Genomic DNA, 25,169 nt, shown 5'->3' on the forward strand with positions numbered 1-25,169 from the left:
ACTTGATTACCTGGGATACACAAGAATAGCCTCCAAGAAAATAAAAAGGGAAGTGTTTGTAAAAATAAGAGAAATGTGGTCATGTGCTTCAATGCCAGGGCTTTACTCATTGCACTTAGCCATAATAATATGTTGTTGAATGCAGCCATGCTGATTTAAAAACCATGGTTTATGATTTAGTTGTTTAGTTGTATGGGTGATCCAAGCCATAATGTTTTTTTTCAATGAATCTTGGTTAAAACAAAGCATGACTTAGCATAGTATGTTACTCTAATCAGTATGTATGTGTTTATTTCAGAGTATCAATGTACTGCAAATATTTTTAAAAGCCATGGAGGGTAAACAACATGTTGTTGCAGTTATCCTCAAAATAATTGCACAGAATGATGCCAATGCAAAAGTGAAGCTGAAATATACTGCAGAGCCTTGGACTTCTATCACCACTGAGCAACACTGACCCCAAAACATCAACATTCTTGTCATTATACAAAACCTGTTCGTATGTTTTCTGCACACAATGAAAGTAGGATTCAGAGGCAGATGGGTTGCTCATACTCAGAATGAGTTGTGTTTCCATTTAGTGAAAAGTCAAATGCAGCAATGGATTCCTTTAGGGAGATGTTTTATTAGTTTGAGAGATAAGACCCTTGAGTTTTCACTTTGTGTGACTGAGAGTGCCTCTTCTTCTCTCTAGCCAAATCTCAATTTTTTGAAATAATGAGTAAGTATTACAAAGGCTCACAAAGACTCCTGCCCTCCTACACATTCCACTCAGGAATCTTAAGAGAACACTCTGACTCCCATCAAAGTAAGACAGCACCATAGACAGTAGACACAAATACTCATTTCTCTTCCTGAACTTCTGTACTGAGCAAAGAACAGCCAACGTGTTGGCAAGAAAAATTCACACCCACTCCACCACATGCCAAGTCAAACAGCAGCCAGTCTGCTGTTTATGCACATAAAATAAGCACAAGCATCTTAGAAACGGTGTATTTTGCCTTTGGGAAAGAATGCACAATGCTCTTGGTTGGGTACCCATAATCTCATCCCAAGGCTTTGAAAAATCCACCTGAAAAAAGTAGGTACAGGGTTTCTTCAGAATATCACAATATCCAGAGCCTGCCAAGATGGCTTTCTCTCTGCAGGAGTGGGCAAGGAACTACCTTATAGATTAAGCACTCTGTTTTGGCACATTTACACTCCCAAGGGCTGTGAAAACATACCTGCGGTAAGCAATACAGCTCACTTTGCACTTCCCTGTATTTCTCTAATTTAGAACTTCCAGGTAGCTCCTTTAGGCCACAACTTTAGTTCATCTACATAAACGTGGACACCTGGTTCATTTTAAGTCAGTGTTTTTCAAACTTGGCAACTTTAAAATGTGTGGACTTCAACTCCTGCTGGCTGGGGAATTCTGGGAGTTAAAATCCACACATCTTAAAGTTGCCAAGTTTGAAAAACACTGATATAAAATTATATCTTCTTTACTTTTATACGTACCACTACATTTCAATTTGGAGGATTCAATCTAATTTCTTAAGAGGTATCAAGGAAGCTTACACCAGAAGCTTAACCAAGCATATAAATCTCTTCTTCCAGTTTCAGTCCAGAGTTACAACTCTGACATTGGGCTAGTCCTTCTTTCTCAATTCAACATACAGTATGTCACATGGTTGTTATGAGAAAAACATAAAAGGGAGTGCTACATGTGTGACTTTGAGCTCTTGAACAAAAGACAGGCTATAAATCTAATAAATAATGGTTCACTTTTCACTTTCTTGTTCTACTGAATTGGATTTGTCTATCTATGAATACGCCATTGTTACAAAATTCTTTCCTAGCTTTGTCCTTTTACAAAGAATACTGTAAATGATCATGCTCCTAAAATAGAAGAAAAGTGATATAAATGAGAGGCTAAATACCCATGTATTCATAATAAAGATGGCATTACTGACATAATCATCAGTAATCCCTGCCAGAACCTGCAGAAAGGCACTGGGGTGTTTTTCCCACCCCAGTGGGAAAGATCTATATAATGCTAACCAGGAAATATTGGTACGTTGGTACATGTTACACATTATTACAGAGTGACATAGGCACAAGAGCTATACACCCAGCTTAAGTTTATAGAACAGCCAGTCTGCATTCTGTTAGCATTAATTCATGTCTCTCTCTCTCTCTCTCTCTCTCTCTCTCTCTCTCTCTCTCTATATATATATATATATATATATATATATATTTATACACACACACACACACACACACACTGCATAGATATATAGATATAATTACATTTACCTCCTTTTAAATTACTTCAAGGCAACTTTGTTTTCCTGAATATTTTAATACCTCCAAAACAGTAAGACAAAGCGATCAATGATAATGCATATACCTCATCAGCAGCACAGTCTCAACCTTCCATTAGACCTCCTGCATGTTTGGCTTGCTGCTACATACCAGTCTCAGTAGGTCAGGGTAATGTCTTGTTGGGTGTCTTATTTATAGATTATCAATTTATTTATAATTTAATTTTTGAACACTGCCCACTCACCCATGGCTTTTGCATGGATTATGTTAGTCTCATGACAATATACAGCCAAACAGCCACTGCTGTGTATTGATTCATGCTTTGCACATATGTCTGATCAAGGGGGCACCATGAACACAGTCATGGTTGGTAGACAGAGGCAAAGTAGCCAAGGGTATTATATAGATGAAATACATATTGCTTCACAATATACATCTGCATTTCCATTGACTTTGCAGTTGCTTCACCCCATATTTGACCTGCCACAACAGCCTCACACAACAAAAGGTTTACTTGTGAAAGCTTCCTACCAACCTCATATGGCACTGTTAATTTTTATTTAATGCCACTCTACTTAAATCTTGTGATTTCTGCAGTGCCTTATAAGAGAAATATTCTGCAGGTTACGCTGCATTCTCTTCATTTTGCCAATGGGAGAGGTTTCAAAATTAATCCATATAACTAGTTTAGTCTTAATAAATAATCAATTAATGTATACTCACTAGCTAAAACAATTAAAGATTGCCTTACATATGAATACAGGCTGCCCTCTAGTGGTAGCAAATTAACATCGCCAGCTAGAGGCAAAAACCTTAATTACCATAATAAGGCTCAACAGCAAATGCTTTTTGTTCTTCAAGAATGACCGGAATGTTGCCACTGTTAATTCTTCACTTTGGGACAAAACAGCAACATTGGGAACACAATTAAAAAGCAAAGAAAAAAGAGGCAACCAACTGTAGATTATCTCATGCTGCCCCCATGAGTTGACCCTGAGAACCTTTTGTGGATCAGGAGGGAGGAGTCCAGACACTTTTAACATAAAAAGTGAAATAAACAAGAAAATACTTTTTTAATGGAAATTATATATGTGTATGTGTACTTCCAAGGTTTTCATTTTTTTGTTTGTTTTTGTTTTTATTTCATGTTTGTTATGTTGCATTGAACTTCATTTGGCAAACATGATGGGTTCAAACATTTCATTATAAAGGAAGTTACAGATCTGTTGCCTGAATTATGTAACTTTCTGGAGCAGGAAATCTGGTCCCAACTTTGCGGCCATCCCCCTACATTCCATCTAAAATCCCTGTTGCCATCAGGATATCCAAATATTCAAAATGGATATTGTACATGGACTTCGCCATGTAGAAGTTGAATGTGCATCACCCTGAAGGTAGGACTTACATCTATCATTTACTGCCTCCTGCTACATTAAAAGAAAATACTTGTTAAAATGGTGAAATACAAGCCTACAACACCAAAACAGTCATAAAAGCTAAACATGTTATAGTGATTAAAATAAAATAAACATAATAGAAAAAATCTAATTAACAGGGGAAAAAATCTTGCTGCATTGTGCTTTCTTATTGAGCACACATGTTTTCTCCTACATGCAGCACCACGTCACTTATGCATTGAAAGCCACTGTGATCTATGCAACTCCCTGAATCTGTACTCTGTACAGAAGATTAGCGTTGTGGACTGGGTTGTTTATCCACTGCCACATCTTCCAACTAGGATTGACATAAAGTCATTGTCAGTGTGCTGTACTGTGTTAAGATTAATGAATAGTAGCAGAGTTGCTCTTATTAGGGAATAGATTAGTGAATAGTAGAAACATCCATCACTGTCGTTATTTCAGTACAGCTGATTCTGCAACTGGTTGAGTTTTAGATTGTGATGATGGAATTAGTGCTATGGGGTACTGTAGGATTTGCCTGCTAAATATGGACTAATATTGAAAAATACATAGATATTGACTCTGTGTGCGGTGTACTATACTGGGCTGGAAGAAACTGACCCATATGCATTAATGCAAGACTATGGATGATTCCTGTAAATCTTGACTTTTCAAATCTAAAACTACATGGCATACAAACTTCCTGTGGCAATATATGTTTTCCAGCATATATATTTGGCTCTTCCTATAAGAGGTCAAGAAGTAGATGATGATGTGATTCAATTAACTATGTCAAGCTTTAGTCAAGCCCTTCCTTCACAAGTATTTTTGTGACATACCAACTAGTATGTCCCAATTAAGTGGGTCCTATACCTATTTAATCAGAAGCTTTTTTATTTGTATTTTTACAGTATTTAAACAGCATAAAAAGTATAAAGAATAAAACTAAGGATTATTATTCTAATAAATGTGTTTAAAAACTGAAGCCTACATTATATAAATTAGCACAAAATATCAAGTTTCCTGAAAGAATTTTAAACCCCCTTTTATATTTTACATTGTTAAAACCTACAGAAGATCAAATTGCCAGAAGGATATTATTTCTAATTCTAACTATTCCAAAGGAAAGGAGGCCAAGTTATAATATGATAATGCAAAGTATTTGGAATATGGAAAAGAGATTACTCCATGAATGGAACCATGTCCCTTCACCATCTTCCAACATATTGTACTGAATATTGAAGCTAAATATTTTATTTTTTTAAAAAACAGCTTTCTAAAAACAAAACACACCTTTTGCAAGGCCCAGCTAGGAACTGATGACCAGATCACAACCATTTCCTTTCAAAAGAAATGTTGATATTCTGCCAAATCACAGATTATAATAACTGCATAAAACATGCAGCACACACTATAACTCCAAGATTCAAAATTAACTGCATTGATTAACAGATACATTGGTATGAATGTGTATGTGTATATAGCCACAATATTGTGGCCCTACCTGAAGCCACAGTAATTCATACTCTTATCACTACCTGGGACAGAAAGTGCAACAGGTAGAAACTGTGGCAGCCCATATATTAGTAAATCCAAGTTGCCATAGTCTTAACACCTGTTTTACAGGCACTGCATTGGCTACTAATGAGTTTCTGGTTGCAATTCAAAGTACTGGTTTTGACTTTTTTTTTTGGGTCTGCGCTCAGTCATTGCTGACCCTGCAGTGACTGCTTGGACGAGTCCTTGCAGTTTTCAAGGCAACTGTTTTTCGGAAGTGGTTTGCCAGAGCCTCCTTCCTAGGGCAGAGCCCAGCTGGCAAGCGCAGGAGGCGGGGTTTCCGTTGCTTCGCGCCCTTTTCAGGCGCGCGCGGTTTTTCGCGATTACCGGCAACTGCTCCCAATTCCTTTTTTGCAAGGCGCCGCCAGCATTTTTCCTCCCACCGGAGTGAGAGTACCCATTTATCTACTCACGTAAGTTTTCGAACTGTTGGGTTGACAGGAACTGGGGAGGAAACAAGCTCACCATTGAGATATTTACAGGACTCTGTTCACAGAGAAGCAGTCCATCCAATTTATCCAGCATGGACTTTCCATCAATATGTTCTATGGTTTCCCTCTATAGGTAAAGTAAAGGAGTTCAATGCTCACAAGCAGTGTTTTTCAGTTTTAGCCCCCTCATTATGGATGAGCCTCCACTGGAGATTAGGTGAGTACCCTCACTGTTGGCTTTCCAGAATCTTAGAGACAGCTGTTTCAGAGGGCCTTTGAGGAGAGAATGATTTTGCCTATTGCAATATTCTTATAACAGTAACATAGCTTGATAATTTAAATATATAACAAAACATATTTATACTGTTCCAACAACTTTCCACCAAACATTTGATTCTAGACTAAATATTCAAAAACGCCTCCAAATGCTTCATCTTCTTTCATACTTTGGCACATAACCTTAAGGAGACATTTCCATAATTTAGTATCACCATCATCATCATAATTGTCTTAGCACCAGCTTCTCCAACCCAATGGCCTCAGTATGTACTGATCATGCTGGCTGAGAATTATAGTCCAATGTGTATGGAAAACAACAGGATGGGGAAGGCTATATTAGCAACTGTTCTTTCTCTGTTAGTTCAAAACCATTTCATGGATCAATAAGGCAGAAGAAAAACATAGGGACAAATGCACTTTCTGGTTCACTCTTGCCCAGTCTGGTACTCTCTGTGTTTTGGACAAGTCCATAAACGCCTCACCACGTATTTGGACAGTGAGATATTATGATAGTGGCAGTCCAAAATATGCAGAAGACACCAGATCCCCCATCTTGACTTATACTAACCTGAAGACATTTCTTCACTTCAAAACTAGGCTGATAAAATGTGGAAGTTTCATCAGCAGTCCACCGCATCAGTAGTTAGTACAATAGCCAGGTTCCTGTCCTCCAGAGTGGGATGTTGTTGCTAATACATAAAATGCTTCTGATAAGAGAAAGCTTCTTGTGAATATTTCCACCAGGGTTTCAAAAACAGGACCTAAACAGCCTCATATATAACTTGGAAAGAACCTCACTCCATCATTGGGATGGGGGCATCTTTCTCAGCCATTGCTGGTCTTCTTAATGAATAAGACATAAGCTAAATGCACATAATGATAAATTGTTCAGACAAATCAGGCACCATAAGCATTCATTATGGGTATACTTGTCAGAAGCTGCAAAGACATGCTCAGAAAGTGATACTACAAGTAACCTTGTGATTTAGCCCATTTTCTATTAACTTCCTATTCCCACTCAGCACAGCCAATGATCTGGTGACAGTTATGAACACTGTCGCACAACAACTTCAGGTTACCTATTACTCCAATGTAAGCTTTATGCAGAATGGTCACAGAGTAGCCACAGTTGCACAACACATCAACCAATAACTTCCATGGGTTGCCCAATTAAACCAAATTTCTGAGCTCACAGAACAGGCCAAACCATAAACTAGCCACTTCAATTAAGGTAAGTTAAAATGCGCTTGGCTACGTTGTTCAAGGTGTCCTGTGAACACATCCTCTGACACTTCTGGACCCTGTTGCAGGTGCACTTACCCAGAGGAAGGACCCGTGGAACCCAGCAGCTGCTAGAGCCGCTGCTAAAACTGATACGGATCCCCGCTCCCAGTGGGGCAGACTCTGCGTTGCCCATGGCTAGGCGGCGCGTGCAGGGGCCTCCCGGGGAGTTGGAAGGCGCGGGGTCGCTGCCCGAGGTCTCCGAAAGTAGCTGGAGAGGGGCGCCTGAGCGGGCTTCGGTCTTTGGCAGCTGCGAGTTCTCCCGCCTGAGCGCGAGTTCAAACGCGGCACGTGGGCGAGGAAGCCAACCAATGGCGCGGAGCACCTGCCCAATAGGCAGGCAGGCGGACGGGCGGGCGAGCGGCGGACTCCCGCTCAGCGTCGTCCTTGCGGAGCGGCGCTGCGGCTGCCAGGGAAGCAGGGAAGGCTCCGCCCCACCGCTGGAGCTCCAGCTAGAGGGGGCGGACAAAGGGTCTCCTGGCGGCGGGCAAGCGTTTCATGTCGGATATGCAGAGCTGGGAATCGCAGACAGAGGGGGAAAAAATAAAGACTCAACGCCCCAGCGCTGTAATGCTATGAACCAGCCTTGCCACGTTGACTAGAAACGATGGGAGTTGCAGTCCCGACACCATCCCCGGACGGAACTAGTTTGGTGTAAAGTTTCATTGGCACGTTTTTGATCGGAACGCGGGCCGCCTTGTTTCACGAATGCGCCTCCCTGACTTCAGTAGTCTGTACCTTCGCTTTCTGTCCCAAAACCAAAAACGTGAAGCAAAGGTGGAACGCAGCGGCTTCCGTATTATGCTGCCTTTTCTTTCTTTCCGCACCGCAGATGTGGGGCCCAAAGATGGGGGTCGAGGAAGGGCCTGGGGCGGGGGAGATTCCCCATTATCCAAGAGACAAGCACTGCCATTGCGTGAGAGAGGACCAACACCTCTTGGGAACCATAATGATGTTAGTGACCATAATGATGTTAACTAACTAGTAATATCACAGGACAAGATCATAGGATGACGGCAAAGGAGCAAGAGTTATGATCATCATGAAAATAGGTATATTATGACTGTGTTTAAATAACCCACTTAGCCAGGTCAGGACTTAGCAGCTGCATTATACAAGCAATTTAGTCCTTGTTTGCAGATTTATGGTGCTTTTGCAAACCCAGGGACTCAGTTTGATTAGTATACTGTACTCTGGTTAATTCCCTGTACTCTGCCCACCCATTCCCTAAGGGATTATGTATGTAAAGTCAACATAACATTAGAGGCATGAAGTAGCATTGACAAGTACTCATATCCCCATGTTGTTCCTACAGGTAGTCCTCATTTAGCAACCACAATTGGGAAACTTGGCCATTAAGCGAAGCAGTCACTAAGTCAGCTTTCCTTTGCTTCACAGACCTGCAAAGGTTGTAAATGTGAGGACTGGTCGCAACGTTGTTTTTTCATCACTGTCATAACATGAACAGTTGCTGTGCGAGGCAGTCACTAAATGAGGACTACCTGTAGTCTCTTTTAGAGACTCCTTCCTTATTTCTCCTGCCCTGACGTTTCTGGGAGTCACTATGTTAGCCAGATTAATGAGTATTAAACTGTCTCAGCATGAACACAGTGACTAACCCAGCATAAAATAACAAGGATGTCTCTCTCTAGATGGAGATATATAAATTCCAGATCTTTTCATGAGTTACTTGTGTGAAGGGAGAATATAGAATGGGCAGTGGTATGACTACCAGATCTGTGCTGTAGAGTAGAGTTGTGTGTATCTCTGGGCTGCCATCTAATGGTCATCTGGAATTTGCACCCCAAGTATGATTATAGCCTTACTTTTCTACATATAGGTCCTCTTCTCACAAGTAGTACCTGGAAGGAGCTACAAATATGAACAGATGTAGATGCCTATAAATAAGTTTTAATTATGCAACTGTAACATTGTCATGTATTAGTCACATTATTATTTGCTATTGTGATTCTTCTGTGGTTTTGCATATTTTTGGCACCCAGAAATTCCCAGGTTCAGGCCTTGATATCTCTCCTGAAACACAAGTTTAGATAAACCAATGGTCTGACTCAATATAGGGCAGCTTCTTATATTCCTAAAATCAAAATATTTTGATTGTTGGTTTCCTTTGTTGAACTATGAAATTATGTAATGCTACATTAGTCAGTGATGCAAAACAATTTTCATCTCATTTGAAAATAATGATATAATTTCCTGTAGCAGCATGTTTTGCTATTTCTCTTTCCTGGAGTTGTATTTGCCCAACTCCAAATGGGTGGTATGTGTCTTCCTCAGTCTGGGGTCCTCTACCAGAGGCCTGGGAGTTTAAGGGTTCTGCACAATATCTTAGCTGTTCCTAGAACTACACTCTTCTGGACAGAGAGTTCTGATGTTGTTCCTGGGATCTGTTGGAGCCACTCTCCCAGCTTAGGAGTCACAGCCCCGAGTGCTCCTACCCCCACTGAGACCACTTGGGCCTTGACTTTCCACATCCTCCCTAGTTCCTCCTTCAGGCCCTGGTACTTTTCCAGCTTCTTATACTCTTTCTTCTTGATGTTGCTGTCTTCTGGTCCCTGTCTATTACCACAGTGTCTGGTTGATTGGCCAGTACTTGCCTGTCCATCTGGATCTGGAAGTCCCACAGGATCTTAACCTTGTTATTCTCCACAACTTTCTGTGGAATCTCCCACCTGGACTTGGGAGGGTCTAGTCCATACACTGTTGTCAGGTTCAGCCCAAAGAATTCCCCGAGACAGCGCAGATACAGTTCTGTTGCGTTTATTAGCTTCCACCTCAAGACAGAATCTCTCCAGACTAAATCTAACTTCCCAAGCCAGCAAGCCACAACACCGTGAATTCCTTAGGGTGGTGCCAGTCTCAACTTCTTAAACTTCCCACGCTCCTGTTGAGAGCTAAGGGAATGCTTATCTCCTCGAGTGCGGCCTTCATCCAACCATTCCTTCACAACTCTGCAGATTTTCCTGTATACAATGCCAGTTACTTGGTTGTGCCATTTAGTGTATGCTTTTCCTGCCTGCATCTTACACCCTGCCACTATGTGTTGGACTGTTTCTGAGGCCTCTCTGCACAGTGTGCACCTTGGGTCCTGTCTAGTGTGGTAGACCCCTGCTTCTATGGATCTGGTGCTTAGTGCCTATTTTTGTGCTGCTAAGATCAGTGTCAGCTGTCTTTTAGTGAGGCCCTTTCCACCCACTGGTAGATTTCCCAATGTCAGCCACCTCACTGTAGATCCATGTCATGTGGATCAGCGAGTCGATGTCTTGTTCACTCTTAGCATACGGCTTGAGGTCATCCATGTAGAGGAGGTGGCTGATGGTAGTTCCACTCGAACTTGTATCCGTATCAGTTTTTGTGCTTATCTGGCTGAGGGGTTCAAGCCTATGCAGAACAGCAGCGGGGACAGGGCATCACCTTGGTGTATACCACGCTTGATGGCCACTTGAGTGAGCTGTCTTGAGTTGACTTCCAGTGGTGTCTTCCACCATCCCGTTGAGTTCTTGAGGAAGATCCTTAGTATCCTGTTGACTTTATATAGTGCCAGGCATTCACAGATCCACGTGTGTGGCATTGAGTCATAGGCTTTCCTGTAGTCAATCCATGCCGTGTTCAGGTTGGTCTGTCTAGATCTTGAGTCTTGGCCGACTGCTCTATGAGCAACTGCTGTTTTGAGTCTTTGGTGTTCTCTTTGGTGTTGTTCCCAATGCTCTTCTGAGATGTGCTCAGGTACTGGCCCATAGAGTCCTGTAGCTTGGTGGCTATGATGCCTGATAGGACTTTCCATGTTGTGGGGAGGCAGGTTATTGGCCAGTAGTTGGATGGTGCTGTTCTCCTGTGGGGGTCTTTCATGGTCCTTCCTTGTGTTAGCCAGTCTGGAACGCTAGGCATTCATGCACTGCTGTTAGTTGCTTTAGCCAGTAGGTGTGGATCATGTCCAGGCCAGGTGCTGTCCAGATCTTCATGTTCTTGACCCACTTTTGGATGTCTGCTACTGCAATGGTGACTGGTTCCTGTTCTGGGAGATTGCTGTGGTCTGCTCTCAGGGCCTGCAGCCACTTTGCACTGGCATTATGTGTCTTATCTTTCTCCTGTGTGTTCTTTCAGTACTGTTCAGTTTCTGCTGTTGGTGCCCCTGTTGTTACTGTGTGGTTGCACTGCAGTTGGGAGTATACCTTGGATGGTTCTCTGGAGAATAGGGCATTTACCAATAGAGGTGAATATGTATAGCTCAGGGTTGAACTGTGGAGTCCTTGGGGGTTCTCTGAGCTCCCCTGAGCTCCCAAACCCTCAGAGAACCCCAAGGACTCCACAATAGGGCATTTATCTTCTTGGCTCTGCTTCTCTAGTGTATCTCCTTAGCCTAGTAGCCAGTGCTGTGAGGCTTTGTTTAGCAGCCTCTAGGACTTCAGATGGAGTCAGGCCCTTGTATTTTTTTAGTAGCTGAGTCTTATCCTTAATCTCCACACCCTTCTGTAGTTCCACCAGCTGACTAATTTCTCTCCAAGTTGTCTTGATCTTAGCCTCCAACCCCATTTTCCAGGGGTATATATACTGCTGTTCTTCTTGATCATGTAGCCAAGCATCTCCAGGATTACAGTGGCTATAGTATATACCAGTTCATTAGTTTGAATTATGGTGATAATAGGAATTGTCGTGAGGGCTCTATTGGCATCTTCTAGCATACCATCTGATGGTACTTCTCCACTGAGCCTTGATAATTGGTCTCAAGGGTTGACTGTAGCTAGTTTATCAATAATCTTATGCCTCATATCAGTTGTTATGCTCTGTAATGGAGGGGGTGGCAGTGACGTTTCAGCTTCAGGTATTGGCTGCACATCCAGTTGTTCTTCCGGGTCTTCTTGAGTCTGTGATGTAATGTGTAGTTGGTCTATCTCAAGTTGTGAGAGCAGCTTCCTCTTCACTATGTTGAAGTGTTGGGTAACTAGCTGCTTCTCAATTAGTGTGGATGTAGGTCTTCTGTCCATCCATAGTTCCCTCATGCATTTCATATATACTGTCTCATTAGGTCTCCTGTTGTAATAGCACTCCATCAATTCCAGGTTTTCTTGTCTCGTCTATGTATGGTTTGTATACATATTATAACCAGCACTGTTACAATGAGAGAAGATTCTCAGGGAGCAGTTCATAGCCAAAAGCAAACACATCCCCAATATGGACATTTATATAATTGCTATGGAAAACCAAAATGGCTATCTAATTTACTTGAGTGCTACAATGTGCTTTACAGAAGAAAAAATGCTGACACCAATATAGTTGTCCCAAGATGTCTTTCTCTCAGTTTCTGAGTGATGTTGCCATGCAAGTAGCATTTGTGAGAATTTTGATAATGGTTGTCCAAGTGGAAGCAGTGGAATGATTGTGATATCTGGCTACTAGTAATCTCTTGCTAATGCATTTCTTATCTTCTCCATTAGAAGCTACAAACTATGAGGTTATTTCTGGTACATTAACAAACTTAATAGCGCCAATCCTGCACAGAACTGCATTCCAGTATTCTAAAGCATCTTCTTTGTGTGCAGGACTGCAAATAAAAACTACAGTGCAGGCAGTATCAGCCTCTTTCAAGAGAAAAGAGTCATAAGTTCGTAATGCAGAATTTTTGAAAATAATACCTAGCATTAATTAATGCTAATCATGCTATCAGTGATTTAACAGGACCCACAGTTATAACTGAAAAAGTAGGTGATATGAATATTAGCCACAGAAAGAGTTGCCTTCCCAGGAAAATCAGATTTACCTACACAGATAAGATACGTGCATGAAGCTGTGTCAGCAAATAAAAAATCCCTTTGCCAAAATCTGAAGCATACAGAGACATATCTGCGGGCTACGCTCACTTTGTAGTGGTGGTAATAGTATGTGAAAATTAAAACTTCTCTTTGGTGAAGACTCTGCCAGAGGCAGAATTCTTAGAACAAACCATTAAAGAATTCCGATGAAGGTAAGAACGTCCTCTCTCAGTCACAATGTTGTCCTGAAGCTCAAGGAGTGCCTTTCAGTTCCCCTAAAGAAGATCCAACCCAAGCACTTAAAACCTTGAATATTCACACTGGGAAGTTATCTTGGCCATTATTTCCTGAGAGGTCTGACTTTGTAGAATATAAACACAGAAATGGAAATAATTACAGTGTGCCACAAAAACCTGATGCAGCCATGTGCCCAGAAGTATGTTCCCCTGAACCAGAACCTTAGAATGATAACGTATTTGATTCACTTTGATCCATGCCTCCCAAAACAGAAGCTGGCTGCCTATTGAAACGTTCATCCTAAAGCAGCTTTCTTCAGTGGGGTACCCTCTAGATGGGTTGGATTAGGGCTATCAGATCTAGGGTGCAAAATCCACACGTTCATGAGGCAGCAGAACTCTCCTTCTAGATGGAGCATATGAACTCCAGATCTTTTATCTTTTATGTTATTGGGTGAAGGGATATTCATATGTAGAAGAGGACAGTGGTATGTCCATCTGATTGGGGCTGCAAAATAGAGTTTTCTGTATCCCTTTGCTACCATCCTGTGGTCATCTGGGTATTTGCAGCCCAGATCTGGTAACCCTAGTTGGATTAAACTTTGAACATCTCAGATCAGTAGAGGGACTGTAATTTTTTGAGGTGAAACTGACCCAAATGGCATGTAATAGCTCACTCTCTCCCCTCCTCTCTCTGAACATTTTCTCCCAGTCAGCTTAATTTGATGCCTTCTTCCATGGTGAAACACTTCCTAATGTACAGCATGTAAAACAGGGCAGTCTTAGAAAAGAAGCTGCATGTTTCCTTCTTTATCAATTAAGTTTGATGACAACTGTGGTCTTTTTTTTTTTTATGCCTAACATTTAAGTGCTTCTTGATCATTTGTATAAATTCCTTGGGGATTCTAGCTTTTTCTATACTCCCTAATTCTTAATTTAATTTATTCACCTGAAATAAATCTGTCAACAAGCTTCTAGTGGCAAAATGCTTCACAGATATTGTAACCAATGTTTTTCTACAGTAAGCCACTAGAGGGGGGAAATTTGTCTTTTCCTGATTGTACTATAAAATAATGACAAAATTGACTAGTTAAATGGACAGTATATCCAAGAGACATATTCCAACCTATCAAATGATTTTTTTTCTATTTAATTGATTTCTGTGCTTCACTTCATAGTCCACTTCATTTTAAAAATGTGATATTATATAGGGTTATTGATCTAGCCAAGCAGAGAACATCTGCTGGAAACAGTTCTGGGGAAGCTCCCTTCCTCCTATGACACAGATTGTCCACTGAAATGGGGATGGCTCCCACTGGTACCTGGTAAAATCTTGGCTGTTCTAGAAGGCCTTTGGCAGCTGATATGAAGCTATTAGCAGTAATCTTAAATTGGGACTCAAATTATTATATTTACTCTATTTTATTATCATTGTTACACCAAATTTTAAAAATGTAGCCTCTGAATGCCACCAAGAGTCTACCTGGATTGAGGAGGCAGATACATCTAAACAAAACAAACAAAAAAATCTGGACTGGAAATATCTAGATGATCACTAGATGGCAGCAAAGAGCTCCATGGTTCATTTTTGTTTTTCGTTTTGTTTTAGCTCTTTGCTGCTATCTAGCATTCATCTGGATATCTGGAACCAAAGGGAGTGTCTATAATATTGTATGCTAATAGGAATCTGTATAATAGATGAGTTGGCAAAATGATGTGTCACCTGGGCAAATACTCTGCTGAAATCTAGTGTTGTTAGATTGTTGTTATTACAGTTTTACCACACCCTGTTTTTTGCTCCCAACAACTCTGTAGAGGACTTACCTAGTGAACTTAGCGGAACACGGGATTTGACCGTAGGTTCCCACAGTCATGGTCTGAGGCAAATTATTACATAGGAGCCTTCAGATGTTGTGTTCTTCAACATAAACCCAGAGTAGCTTTCATATGAATGAATGAGTCAGTTCCCACAATATCTTGTTATCCATGCATAAGTGTGTAAGTGTAAATGTTGTACTGTAATGTTTTGTGTGTTGTAATGCAAAAATTGTAGGCACTAACATCTTGTTTGTTGTCATCCTATACTTACTTGCTTTTATTTGGTAAAATAAAGGTAGTAAAGATAAAGTCTCATGCTGAGCTGACTTCTTGTGTTTTCATGGACAACTCTGTGTAGTTTTCTTGGAAAAAATATGGAAGTGGTTTGCCGTTGTCTTCTTCCAGGACATTATTTTAGTCTAGCCTACAGTCCAGTAACCTCCTGCCTAGGACTAACCAGATCTGATTCTGCTTAGCTTTTCAAAATCGACCAAGCGTGGCTCAGTGCTGCCACCTAACTGGCCTTGTCTCTGTAGCAGCTTCCCTTAAGTCACCAAGTTCTGAAAAACAGATCAAGAAATTTTATTAGATGCCTGGATAGAAATATTATATTAATCATGGGCAATTAGACTAATCAAGTGAAACCAAGAAAGGCATTTGGAAAACTGTTTTGAAATATAGACAGTGAAACATCCAAATATATACCTTTTGAGATTAAAAGCTATAAAATATATTTAAGTACAATGTATTGAAGTAGAACTTGAAGTACAAGCAGAACTGGAAGTAGAATTTTAAGCAGTCTCTGTGTTATTTGTACTGTTGTTACTGCAGCTAAATTATTATAATATAGCTGCAATATACAGAACAGGTATAATATTTTGTAGATGTATCTAGAAAATCATCTTATTTATCTTTGCCAGAGACCTCAGTTACGAATGAAAGAATGGGATGATTCTTTCTGCTTTACAGAGGATATATATGTGTTTGCAGGAGGGGCAACAGACGCCAGGAGATAAACCATGAATTGCAATATCACAACATAAACTCTGTCCTTGGCTCATCACAATGCAGGTACAAAAGGAAAGAGCTTGTATTATGATGTCACAATGTACATTTTATCATTTTGATGTCATTGTGTTTAGGAATAGATTCCCTTTGAATGGGTAGAATCACACATTGCATTAAGCCTTAAATAAGATTTGTCTTTGGATTATTGTGTGAATTCAGACAGGTTGGTTTTTAAAGCATACATATGGCATAGTATATACTGCAGAGCAAGCCAATTCAATAAATCATGGATAAGCAAATAATATCTTAATACAATGTGGTTTCTTTAGGGAATATAACTCTGCATGTATGAAAATAAACAGTGGAAATTGCCTCTGAATCAAATACTGTAATGCTAAACCTGTTGCAAGCTGCTCACATTTTGGATAGTTCTATTTAAGATCGTCACATAAGCTTCTTAGAAAGGGAGACATATAGCACACACACACACACATCTATGGAAGGAGTGCAGATGCTCATCCCACATGAGGTTTGTAATGTTTTGGTAATCGCTATAGCCATTTCCCCTGAAACTCAAATAAGACTTTCTATCTGCGGCAGAGTGAGAGGGACAAAAATAAAAGGCAGGGATATATGAGAAATAACGGCAAGAACTCTGGGTGGGAAAAGCTGTGGGAAAAAGTGAAGATAGCATTGCTCAGCTGGACTCAGAAGGACATCAACATATGATTTATGAGGTTGAGGAAAGGTATTAAATTGTCTAAATCAGACATGCAGAAAGAGCAGCTCACCTCTATCCCTTCTGTGGCCCTCAGAGTGCCCTTAAGAGGGGAGAAAAAGTTTACCCCTCCCCTTTTTATTTTTATTTTATTTTTTGGCCAGGAATGGCCTTTGAGCCCGCAAATGCCCTGCACCCCTAATCTTAACAATGAAATATGTCAGTTGTTTGGGCAGTGACATTTAGGACAAAGAACAGAGTGAACTAATTTTCTCTCAGTAGGAAATGAAAAGAAGATGGCGGCAGTCTGTAAGACATTACTGGAACCAAAAGGTCAGCAAGGAAGGAGCAGAGTTTGGCTTTGTTTCCCAATTTTGCACAGACAGAATCTACACTATTTGGCACTTGATTGAAAAGGAATAAGAAATCCAAAGGGTAGAACCAAATACTACACCAGAATTTCAGGTCTGCTCAGCAGGATACCTACCTGCCAACATAGCCAAACCAGCAACCAAGAGTGAATTTATTTCTTGATTTTTGTTCCTCTTTTTCTCCAGCATACAATCTGACCCTCAAGTCTTAAAAAGATAAATCCAACAAATCAATATATTAATATATGGGTCTGAAGCACTGTGGGAATAGCCTTTTCTAAGACCAAATCAAGAAATATAGGAAAACAATGGGTAAGAACTAATCTATATTTGAGCTTTTTGTGTTTCAAAGAGCAAAGAAAAAAATGGTGTAGATTAAGCTGATACTCACTCTGTAAATAATCTACATAAAATAAAAATTAAGTGCAGTTAAGGAAAGTATGAGTTTTAAAACCTGTTTCTTCCCAAACTGCTTTTTCACCTAAGCCCAGGAAGCACAGAGGTCCATGTTTGTAAAAGAAAGGAGTTCTGCACTTGCACAAAGGCCCTGACAGACCTATTCACATATACAGTAAAATTAAATTACCAGGCCTGTGCAGATTTAGCCCTTCCTGTTTGACTAAAGGCAAAAGAAATCTACTGAAGGGCATTATTTTGATACACAATTTTATATTTTATATATACACAATTTTATATATGCTTCACACAATGTTTAACCATACCTGTAACAGTGCACTCTATTTTATTTCTAAAGGGTTAACTTGCTTTTGCTTTGTAAAGAGCACTGGTTTCTTCTTCCCCCCTTATCTCTTTGCTGAATGCCAGATTGTCTTCGAAGAAACAATTAGATGAATACAAGTTGTTTGTTTTACCAAGCTTTTGCAACAGTCGTGGGGCCCTGCATTCCAGAGAGAGAGATAAGAAAAATCTTGTATGCCATTCTCTTGGTAACCAGAAGAATAAGTTACATTTAAGTTTACCTTCCTAAGAACCACCTTTCACTTGCTCAGACCGTCCCAAAAATCCCTTGTATGGGTGTGAGGGGATGTACTATCTGATTACAGATTTACATGTCTATAAAGTCTCTGATGTTTGTGTTGTAAGGTGTGATTTCATCAACATTTCTTCTGAATGTGTTGATTGGGGTCACCCAGCTGTGTCTTGATCAAAATACATCTGTTATCTTAAAGAAGCCTCGTCTCAAGTCTTTTTATTTGGCTTTATTGAGACTTGGGAAATAAAAGGTGCCATACATTTTTGGCGAGCCAGGCAGGAGTCCCGAAGGCAGGGATTCCTTGGGGAGGCTGCTTTAAGCCCCCCTCATTGCCTTCACAACAGCGGACGGGGAAAATCGACGGAGACCATCCATCAATGTCAAGCGCGCGCCTGGAAAGTTTTCCAGTGACCTTGTGCTGATCGCCGTCGGCAGACTCCGCTCCTGCTGGGCCTGAATGCTCCAAAATTGAGGCTTCTCCCTTCCATTGTATAAAGACGGATTGGGAAGGGTGAGTATGCTTTTATTAGGTGGGGAGTGGTGCCTTGTGAGTGCGTGAATGAGACATGGGAAACTTCTGTTAGAGATCTGCCCATGAAGTGAGTGTGTGAGGATCTTAGTGCGGTTCCTCTTATTACCCATGTGAGGCGATAGAGGCCACGACGATCCGCGTGGTTGATTTGTGTGTGTGTTGGAATATATTGTCCTAGAGGAGGATTCCAAGGTAGGAGGGTGCACTATTAGATGGAAAAGGATTTCACATTAGGGAGGGTACTCTGGCCAGACCCCGAGCTGATTGAAGGAAAAATCAGCCCGAGAAATTCCTAGAAATCCCGAGCTGAGGCCCTGCGTCGAGGGAAAGACGAACAGGGAGTAGGCAGCCCGAGAAATTTTCCTGTGCCTCTCAAAGAATCCCGAGTCGACGGAAAGACCCGAGAAATCCTCTAGGCAGCACGCACCATAACTCACAGCAATAGAAGGCTTAAAAAAAAAAAAAAAAAAAAAAAGGAAAAAGGAAAAAGAAAAGAAAAAGAAGAAAATCCACTAGGTGGACTATGGGGAACAGCAACAGCCGCCTGAGTGAAACAGCAAGGAAGGAAGCCGCGGCAGAAAGCTTTATGCCGGCAAAAAGCCCTACGCCGCTGCAGTGTGTTCTTAAGCACTGGGACATTTTAAAACCCAGAGTTGCAATGAAATTGAGTTTTAAAAAGAATAAACTAAAAACTTTTTGTGAACTCGTTTGGCCACATTATTATATTGGCCCAAATGTAGGATTTTGGCCACCAGAAGGTACTGTTGATGGAGAGTTCATAAATATTTTTGCCAGCTTTTTGGCTTCAAGTGGCAGAATTGAGGAAGAGATATATGCCAAATTTTTCTTTAACCTCTTCCTTCGCCCAGATCTTCAAGTTCTATGTGGGCTGAAAACCAACCCTGTAAAACTTTTTTCCCTGCAGCCGAGAGCTGAGCAGGACACAGAAACAAAGCTAAAGCACAAAACGGAGGAGGAGGAGGAGGAATTTCCCCCCCCTTATTGTACTCCAATGGCCCCTCCTCCGCTTCCTGCATCAGCTCCTCAGGCATCTCCATTGCCAGCCCCCACGGGCTCTGCTGCTGCAGCAACCCCCGCAGCTGGGACTGCCCCCCCACTGCCTTTAACCTCTGCAGCTGCTTTTCAGCCAGCTTCTCAAGATTTTTTAGTGGCAGCTTCACAGTCACCAGTGGCTGTGAGTAGCCCTTCACATATCAGGACAGGACTTGTTTACAACACGGACTCTCCTGATATTTTTGTTGCTCCACTACGGGGGCAGGACCCTAATCTCCTTGCCCCTCTTAGACAAGTACCAATGGGCAACCAATTGGCTTTTATTCACACTCCTTTCACTACCAGTGATTTATTTAACTGGAGAGAAGGATTGCCTCCTTATCGTGAGTCTCCACAGCAATATGTGGATCTTGTTCAACGCATCATTTGTACTCAAGAAGGGCCTTCGGCTGCTTCATCAGAGTCGCCTGAGTGCTATAGAAGCCCTAAGTGTGCCAACAAACATCAAACAACTCCAAACATTTCTAGGCATAACTGGATATGCAAGACTTTGGATCCCTGGGTATTCCCTCCTTGCCAAGCCTCTGTACCAACTCACACAGAAAAATATGGCTTGGGAATGGACTGGAGAACATCAATCTGCTTGGCAGGAATTAAAGGACTCTCTTGCTAGAGCTACAGCCCTTGCTCTTCCTGATCAGTCTAAAGGCTTTGATTTATTTGTCACTGAGAAGCAAGGATGTGCACTAGGAGTCCTTACCCAGAAATTAGGCCCGGAAAAGGTTCCTGTTGCTTATCTATCCAAAACTCTGGATGCTGTGGTAAAAGGTTGGCCTGCTTGCCTTCGCTCAATTGCAGCTACAGCGCTTTTAATTCAAGAGACAGAAAAGATTTCTTTAGGAGCAACAGTTGATGTATATACACCCCACTCTGTACAGACATTACTGGAACAAAAACTTCCTGCATGGGCCACTTCAGCCCGATTGACTAAATATGCCAGCTTAATTTTGGAAAATGATTCAGTTAAACTGTTTCGCTGTGAGCAGCTCAATCCAGCCACCCTCCTGCCTCGACCATCAGAGGAGGTTAGCTCATTGGAAGGCCCCCATGACTGCCATCAGGTTTTAGAGATTATTGTTGGAATTCGCCCTGACCTCCAAGTTGAACCTTTTAACTTGGCAGAATGTCAGTTTTGGACTGATGGTTCTTCCTTTATTGAAAATGGGGTCCGCCAGACAGGTTTGGCTGTGGTCACCACTGATGGACCTATTTTGTTACGTAAGCTGCCCTCTCACTGGTCAGCACAGGCAGCTGAGCTGTTAGCCCTTATAGAAGCCTGTTATCTTGCCAAAGGGCAGACAGCCAATATTTTCACTGACAGCAGATACGCCTTTTTAGCTGCACACACACATGCAGCTCTCTGGAAAGCCCGGGGCTATGTGGGGGCAGATGGAAAAGCTCTGAAGATGAAACCACTGCTTGAAGAACTAGCTATGGCTGTGCGTTTGCCTACTCAATTAGCTATAGTTCATTGCAGAGGTCACCAGACTGATCGAGGTGAAATCTCCCGAGGCAATCGTGCTGCTGATTATTGGGCCAAACAAGCTGCTCGTAAGGGTGATGTCATGCCTGCAGAAACTCACCAGCTTTTACCCCTCATTCCTATAGAGCCTGATCACCCACTACCCCCTCTCTATGATCAAAGAGATCATCTTGATCCACAAGGAAAGTGGAAGGATGGATGGTGGATTGTTAACAATCGTGTTCAGTTACCTCTTCAAATCCTATGGATGGTTGTCAAAAGAAGTCATGCTATGGCCCATTGTGGCCCCAAACCTCTTTTCAAGTGGCTTTCTCAAAGATACAGTAACAAGAAGCTGAGGCACCTCTGCCAAACAGCTGTGGCTCAATGTGCTATCTGCCACAGAAATAATCCAAGGAGTGGTAAATCTACTCCTTCAGGCCACCTTCGTACTGCTCAATACCCAGGAGAAGCCTGGCAAGTGGATTTTACTGAGCTTCCCAAAAAGGGACCCAAAAATCATCTTTTGGTCTTTGTAGATTTGTTCTCTGGATGGCCTGAAGCCTTTCCTGCCTCATCTCAACGTGCAGGAGAAGTGGTCAAGGCCCTGGTGGAACACATCATCCCAAGATTCTCGGTCCCTAAAGGGTTAGAGTCAGATAATGGGAGACACTTTACTTCTGATGTCACTCAACAAGTTAGCAAATTCTTGGACATTCCTTGGCATCTACATTCCAGTTATCGGCCCCAGGCTTCAGCCAAAGTGGAACGTATGAACCGCTCTTTAAAGACTCAGCTTGCAAAGCTCTGTCAAGAAACCCAGCTCCCCTGGCCAAAGATGCTGCCCCTTGCTTTAACACGTATTAGGGCCATGCCCAGAGGGCCACTGATGTTGTCACCTTTTGAAATGCTTTATGGGAGACCGTTTGTATCTCATGAAGTGCTAACTGCATGGACAGGTGAAAAGAACATTTCTCAATATTTGCAGAAGCTGGCGCACGTCCTATCTTTTATTTCACTACAGGTTCGAGACGCCTTGCCAGTTGCTCCTGATGTACCACCCATCGCCCAGCCAGGCCAGTGGGTCAGAGTGAAGGAGCTGTTCCCATCTTGCACTGATCCAAAGTGGTCCGAGCCGAAGCAAGTACTCCTGAGCACGCCCACTGCTGTAAAAGTTGAAGGCATCAAAGCTTGGGTGCATGGATCCAGGATCAAGCAGGTGAAGGAACCCCCAGATACCTGGCAAGTTTCCTCAGTTGATGGACTTAAACTAAAATTGCAGCGCTCTCTAGCTTCACCAGCAGATCTTTTCAAGGACTAATTAGGTCCACCGGTAGAGGCCTAATTCAGGAACAGAAGATTTGAAACCATAGACTTTACCAGCCACACAAACACCTAGATGTGCTGGCTTGGTCACAACCCAAGTTGTGAAACTGACTACATAAGAAGCATCTTATGTTCAAAAGCAAAGGGAGGAAATGAAGGGCATTATTTTGATACACAATTTTATATTTTATATATACACAATTTTATATATGCTTCACACAATGTTTAACCATACCTGTAACAGTGCACTCTATTTTATTTCTAAAGGGTTAACTTGCTTTTGCTTTGTAAAGAGCACTGGTTTCTTCTTCCCCCTTATCTCTTTGCTGAATGCCAGATTGTCTTCGAAGAAACAATTAGATGAATACAAGTTGTTTGTTTTACCAAGCTTTTGCAACAGTCGTGGGGCCCTGCATTCCAGAGAGAGAGATAAGAAAAATCTTGTATGCCATTCTCTTGGTAACCAGAAGAATAAGTTACATTTAAGTTTACCTTCCTAAGAACCACCTTTCACTTGCTCAGACCGTCCCAAAAATCCCTTGTATGGGTGTGAGGGGATGTACTATCTGATTACAGATTTACATGTCTATAAAGTCTCTGATGTTTGTGTTGTAAGGTGTGATTTCATCAACATTTCTTCTGAATGTGTTGATTGGGGTCACCCAGCTGTGTCTTGATCAAAATACATCTGTTATCTTAAAGAAGCCTCGTCTCAAGTCTTTTTATTTGGCTTTATTGAGACTTGGGAAATAAAAGGTGCCATACACTACTCTGTTCATTTCAGTTTGAAGCTTCCTCTAAAGCCATTAGTGATCGTTTTGGCAGAGTTGCAGGCAGTGGTTAAACAGTAAATAATAAGAATGGAGGTGATATGGAGGCAGGATGAAATAGTTGTGGTTCAGTAGTGAAGGAGCAAGGTTCCCTTACTGCTTCTACTAAAGCTCAGAAGAGCAACTGGCTGTTACTGTACATAAACAAAGCTGCAGTTATACGCCTAATTAATTAATTAACCTGGAAGACAGCGGCACAGACCTCAGTAGGATTTATTTCTGAGTGGATATCCAAAATGGTTCTCATTCATATTAAAAACACGAGATAAAGAGCTGTTGTCCAGCGCAGTCTTTATAACAGTGTTTTTCAACCTTGGCAATTTTAAGACGTGTGGACTTCATCTCCCAGAATTCCCCATGCTGGCTGAGGAGTTCTGGGAGTTGAAGTCCACACATCTTAAAATTGCCAAGGTTGAGAAACACTGCTTTATAAAATGTGAAGCTTTGTCATGGTATCAGCTTCCATGGACTAAAGGTAAGGCTGCGGTAAGACACATATCCTATGCAGGCTTATAAGGGAGGGGTCCCATTGGGCAGAGTGGGGAATACTTCTATGACTGTGTTGAAAAAAGGATCTGCCAGACTTTAAAGGGGCTGTATACACCAATGACTCACGTACATGTGAATGAATGGCCAAGCATCAGTGCTGCTGCTGTTTCCACTTTACCACTATGCAGCCAGGGAAGGAAGTGATGTAGACTTAGATCAGTATTTTTCAAACTTGGCAACTTTAAGATACTTGGACTTCAACTCGCAGAATTCCCCAGCCAGCATGTCCTGAGATGTGTCAAGCAGGAAATTGAAATGAAATACCAAGATCAAAACATAAAATGGGCAAAAAGAAATATAGAATTGATAGAGGTGGTCTCAAGTAAAGGATTATAGCTGTGACTATAAGCAGAAGGTTCAATGAAGCCCATTGCAGAAAATGAGTAGAGAGATAACATAGCAGAGGACAAGATGCCTGTCATAGAGCTGGCTTATCACATTTTGAAATAAGTAAAATAACTCATTACCATCTCATGTGCTACACATATCAGTTCAGAATTAAGTCCAGAGTCTTAAATCTGTGACTCTACTGCTGTTCTTGATTTCCTCTAGAAAGGCCTCATGTCATACGTCTGGGATCTGGATTTATCTTTTCTGTGTAACTTCTTCCCACTGACAGCTCATAGCTGCATGTCAGCCAGTAGCCTGAAACCTTTTTCCTGTTCAGTTGTTTCCAAATGAGCCCCCACCACACAACAGATACACCCATTGTTTGCCTTTCAAGGCATGACCTTATTCTTGGTCCTCTTGCATGTCATTCCCTTTCAGTTGCTCCAGCTCATGAGGTCACTGAATTTATACCGCATAATTTCCTGATTCTTCTTTGTATTAACACCACCTTGGGGCTTGCTGTCATCCGGATATTTCATCAGCCCTTTTCTTCTTCTCTACCAGGTCACTCATCAACATGTTTAATCAAAATGTCCATGAAAGTCCAGTCGCAGACAGCTCCTGCAACTCACTGTGCTCCAGATAGAAAGGTAGCATTTTATACTACTTCTTTCTTTACTGGAAAATCACTTGAAGACTTAATATTTCATTTTCAAAGTAACAGCTGAAGCATGTAATTCTCAGAGATGGTTATATGCACAAGGAATGCAACATCTTATTTCAGACCATTGAGGAACAGAATTTAAAACAATGTGACACTGAAGCCTGATTTAAACACCGCATCAGGGCATTTCCAACAGGCACAGGCTTTGCCTCTTATATCCTCTCCAGCATT

At 41.6% G+C, this 25,169-nt stretch overlaps 1 protein-coding gene and 1 long non-coding RNA gene across 2 annotated transcripts in view; one reads left to right on the forward strand and one right to left on the reverse strand.

Moving 5' to 3' along the window:
- The window catches only part of NEURL1B (neuralized E3 ubiquitin protein ligase 1B), a 223,607-nt gene extending 216,092 nt beyond the window's left edge, over positions 1 to 7,515 (reverse strand). Inside the window, exon 1 of the mRNA XM_088133679.1 lies at positions 7,298 to 7,515. Within this exon, the coding sequence (XP_087989805.1) occupies positions 7,298 to 7,394 (97 nt within the window). The 5' untranslated portion in view covers positions 7,395 to 7,515. The remainder of the gene's footprint in view (positions 1 to 7,297) is intronic.
- A 10,308-nt stretch (positions 7,516 to 17,823) lies between these two features.
- Positions 17,824 to 23,058, forward strand: LOC148216641 (uncharacterized). Its single transcript, XR_015794738.1, has 2 exons — positions 17,824 to 18,682; positions 22,264 to 23,058. It is a non-coding gene; the product is annotated as an uncharacterized LOC148216641 (long non-coding RNA).
- The last annotated feature ends 2,111 nt before the right edge of the window (positions 23,059 to 25,169 follow it).

Source organism: Python bivittatus, unplaced genomic scaffold (genome assembly GCF_059951505.1).
Source record: "Python bivittatus isolate LINGU-HERP-01145 unplaced genomic scaffold, Pbiv_v1 ctg000080_np1212, whole genome shotgun sequence".
Taxonomy (NCBI): Eukaryota; Metazoa; Chordata; class Lepidosauria; order Squamata; family Pythonidae; genus Python; species Python bivittatus.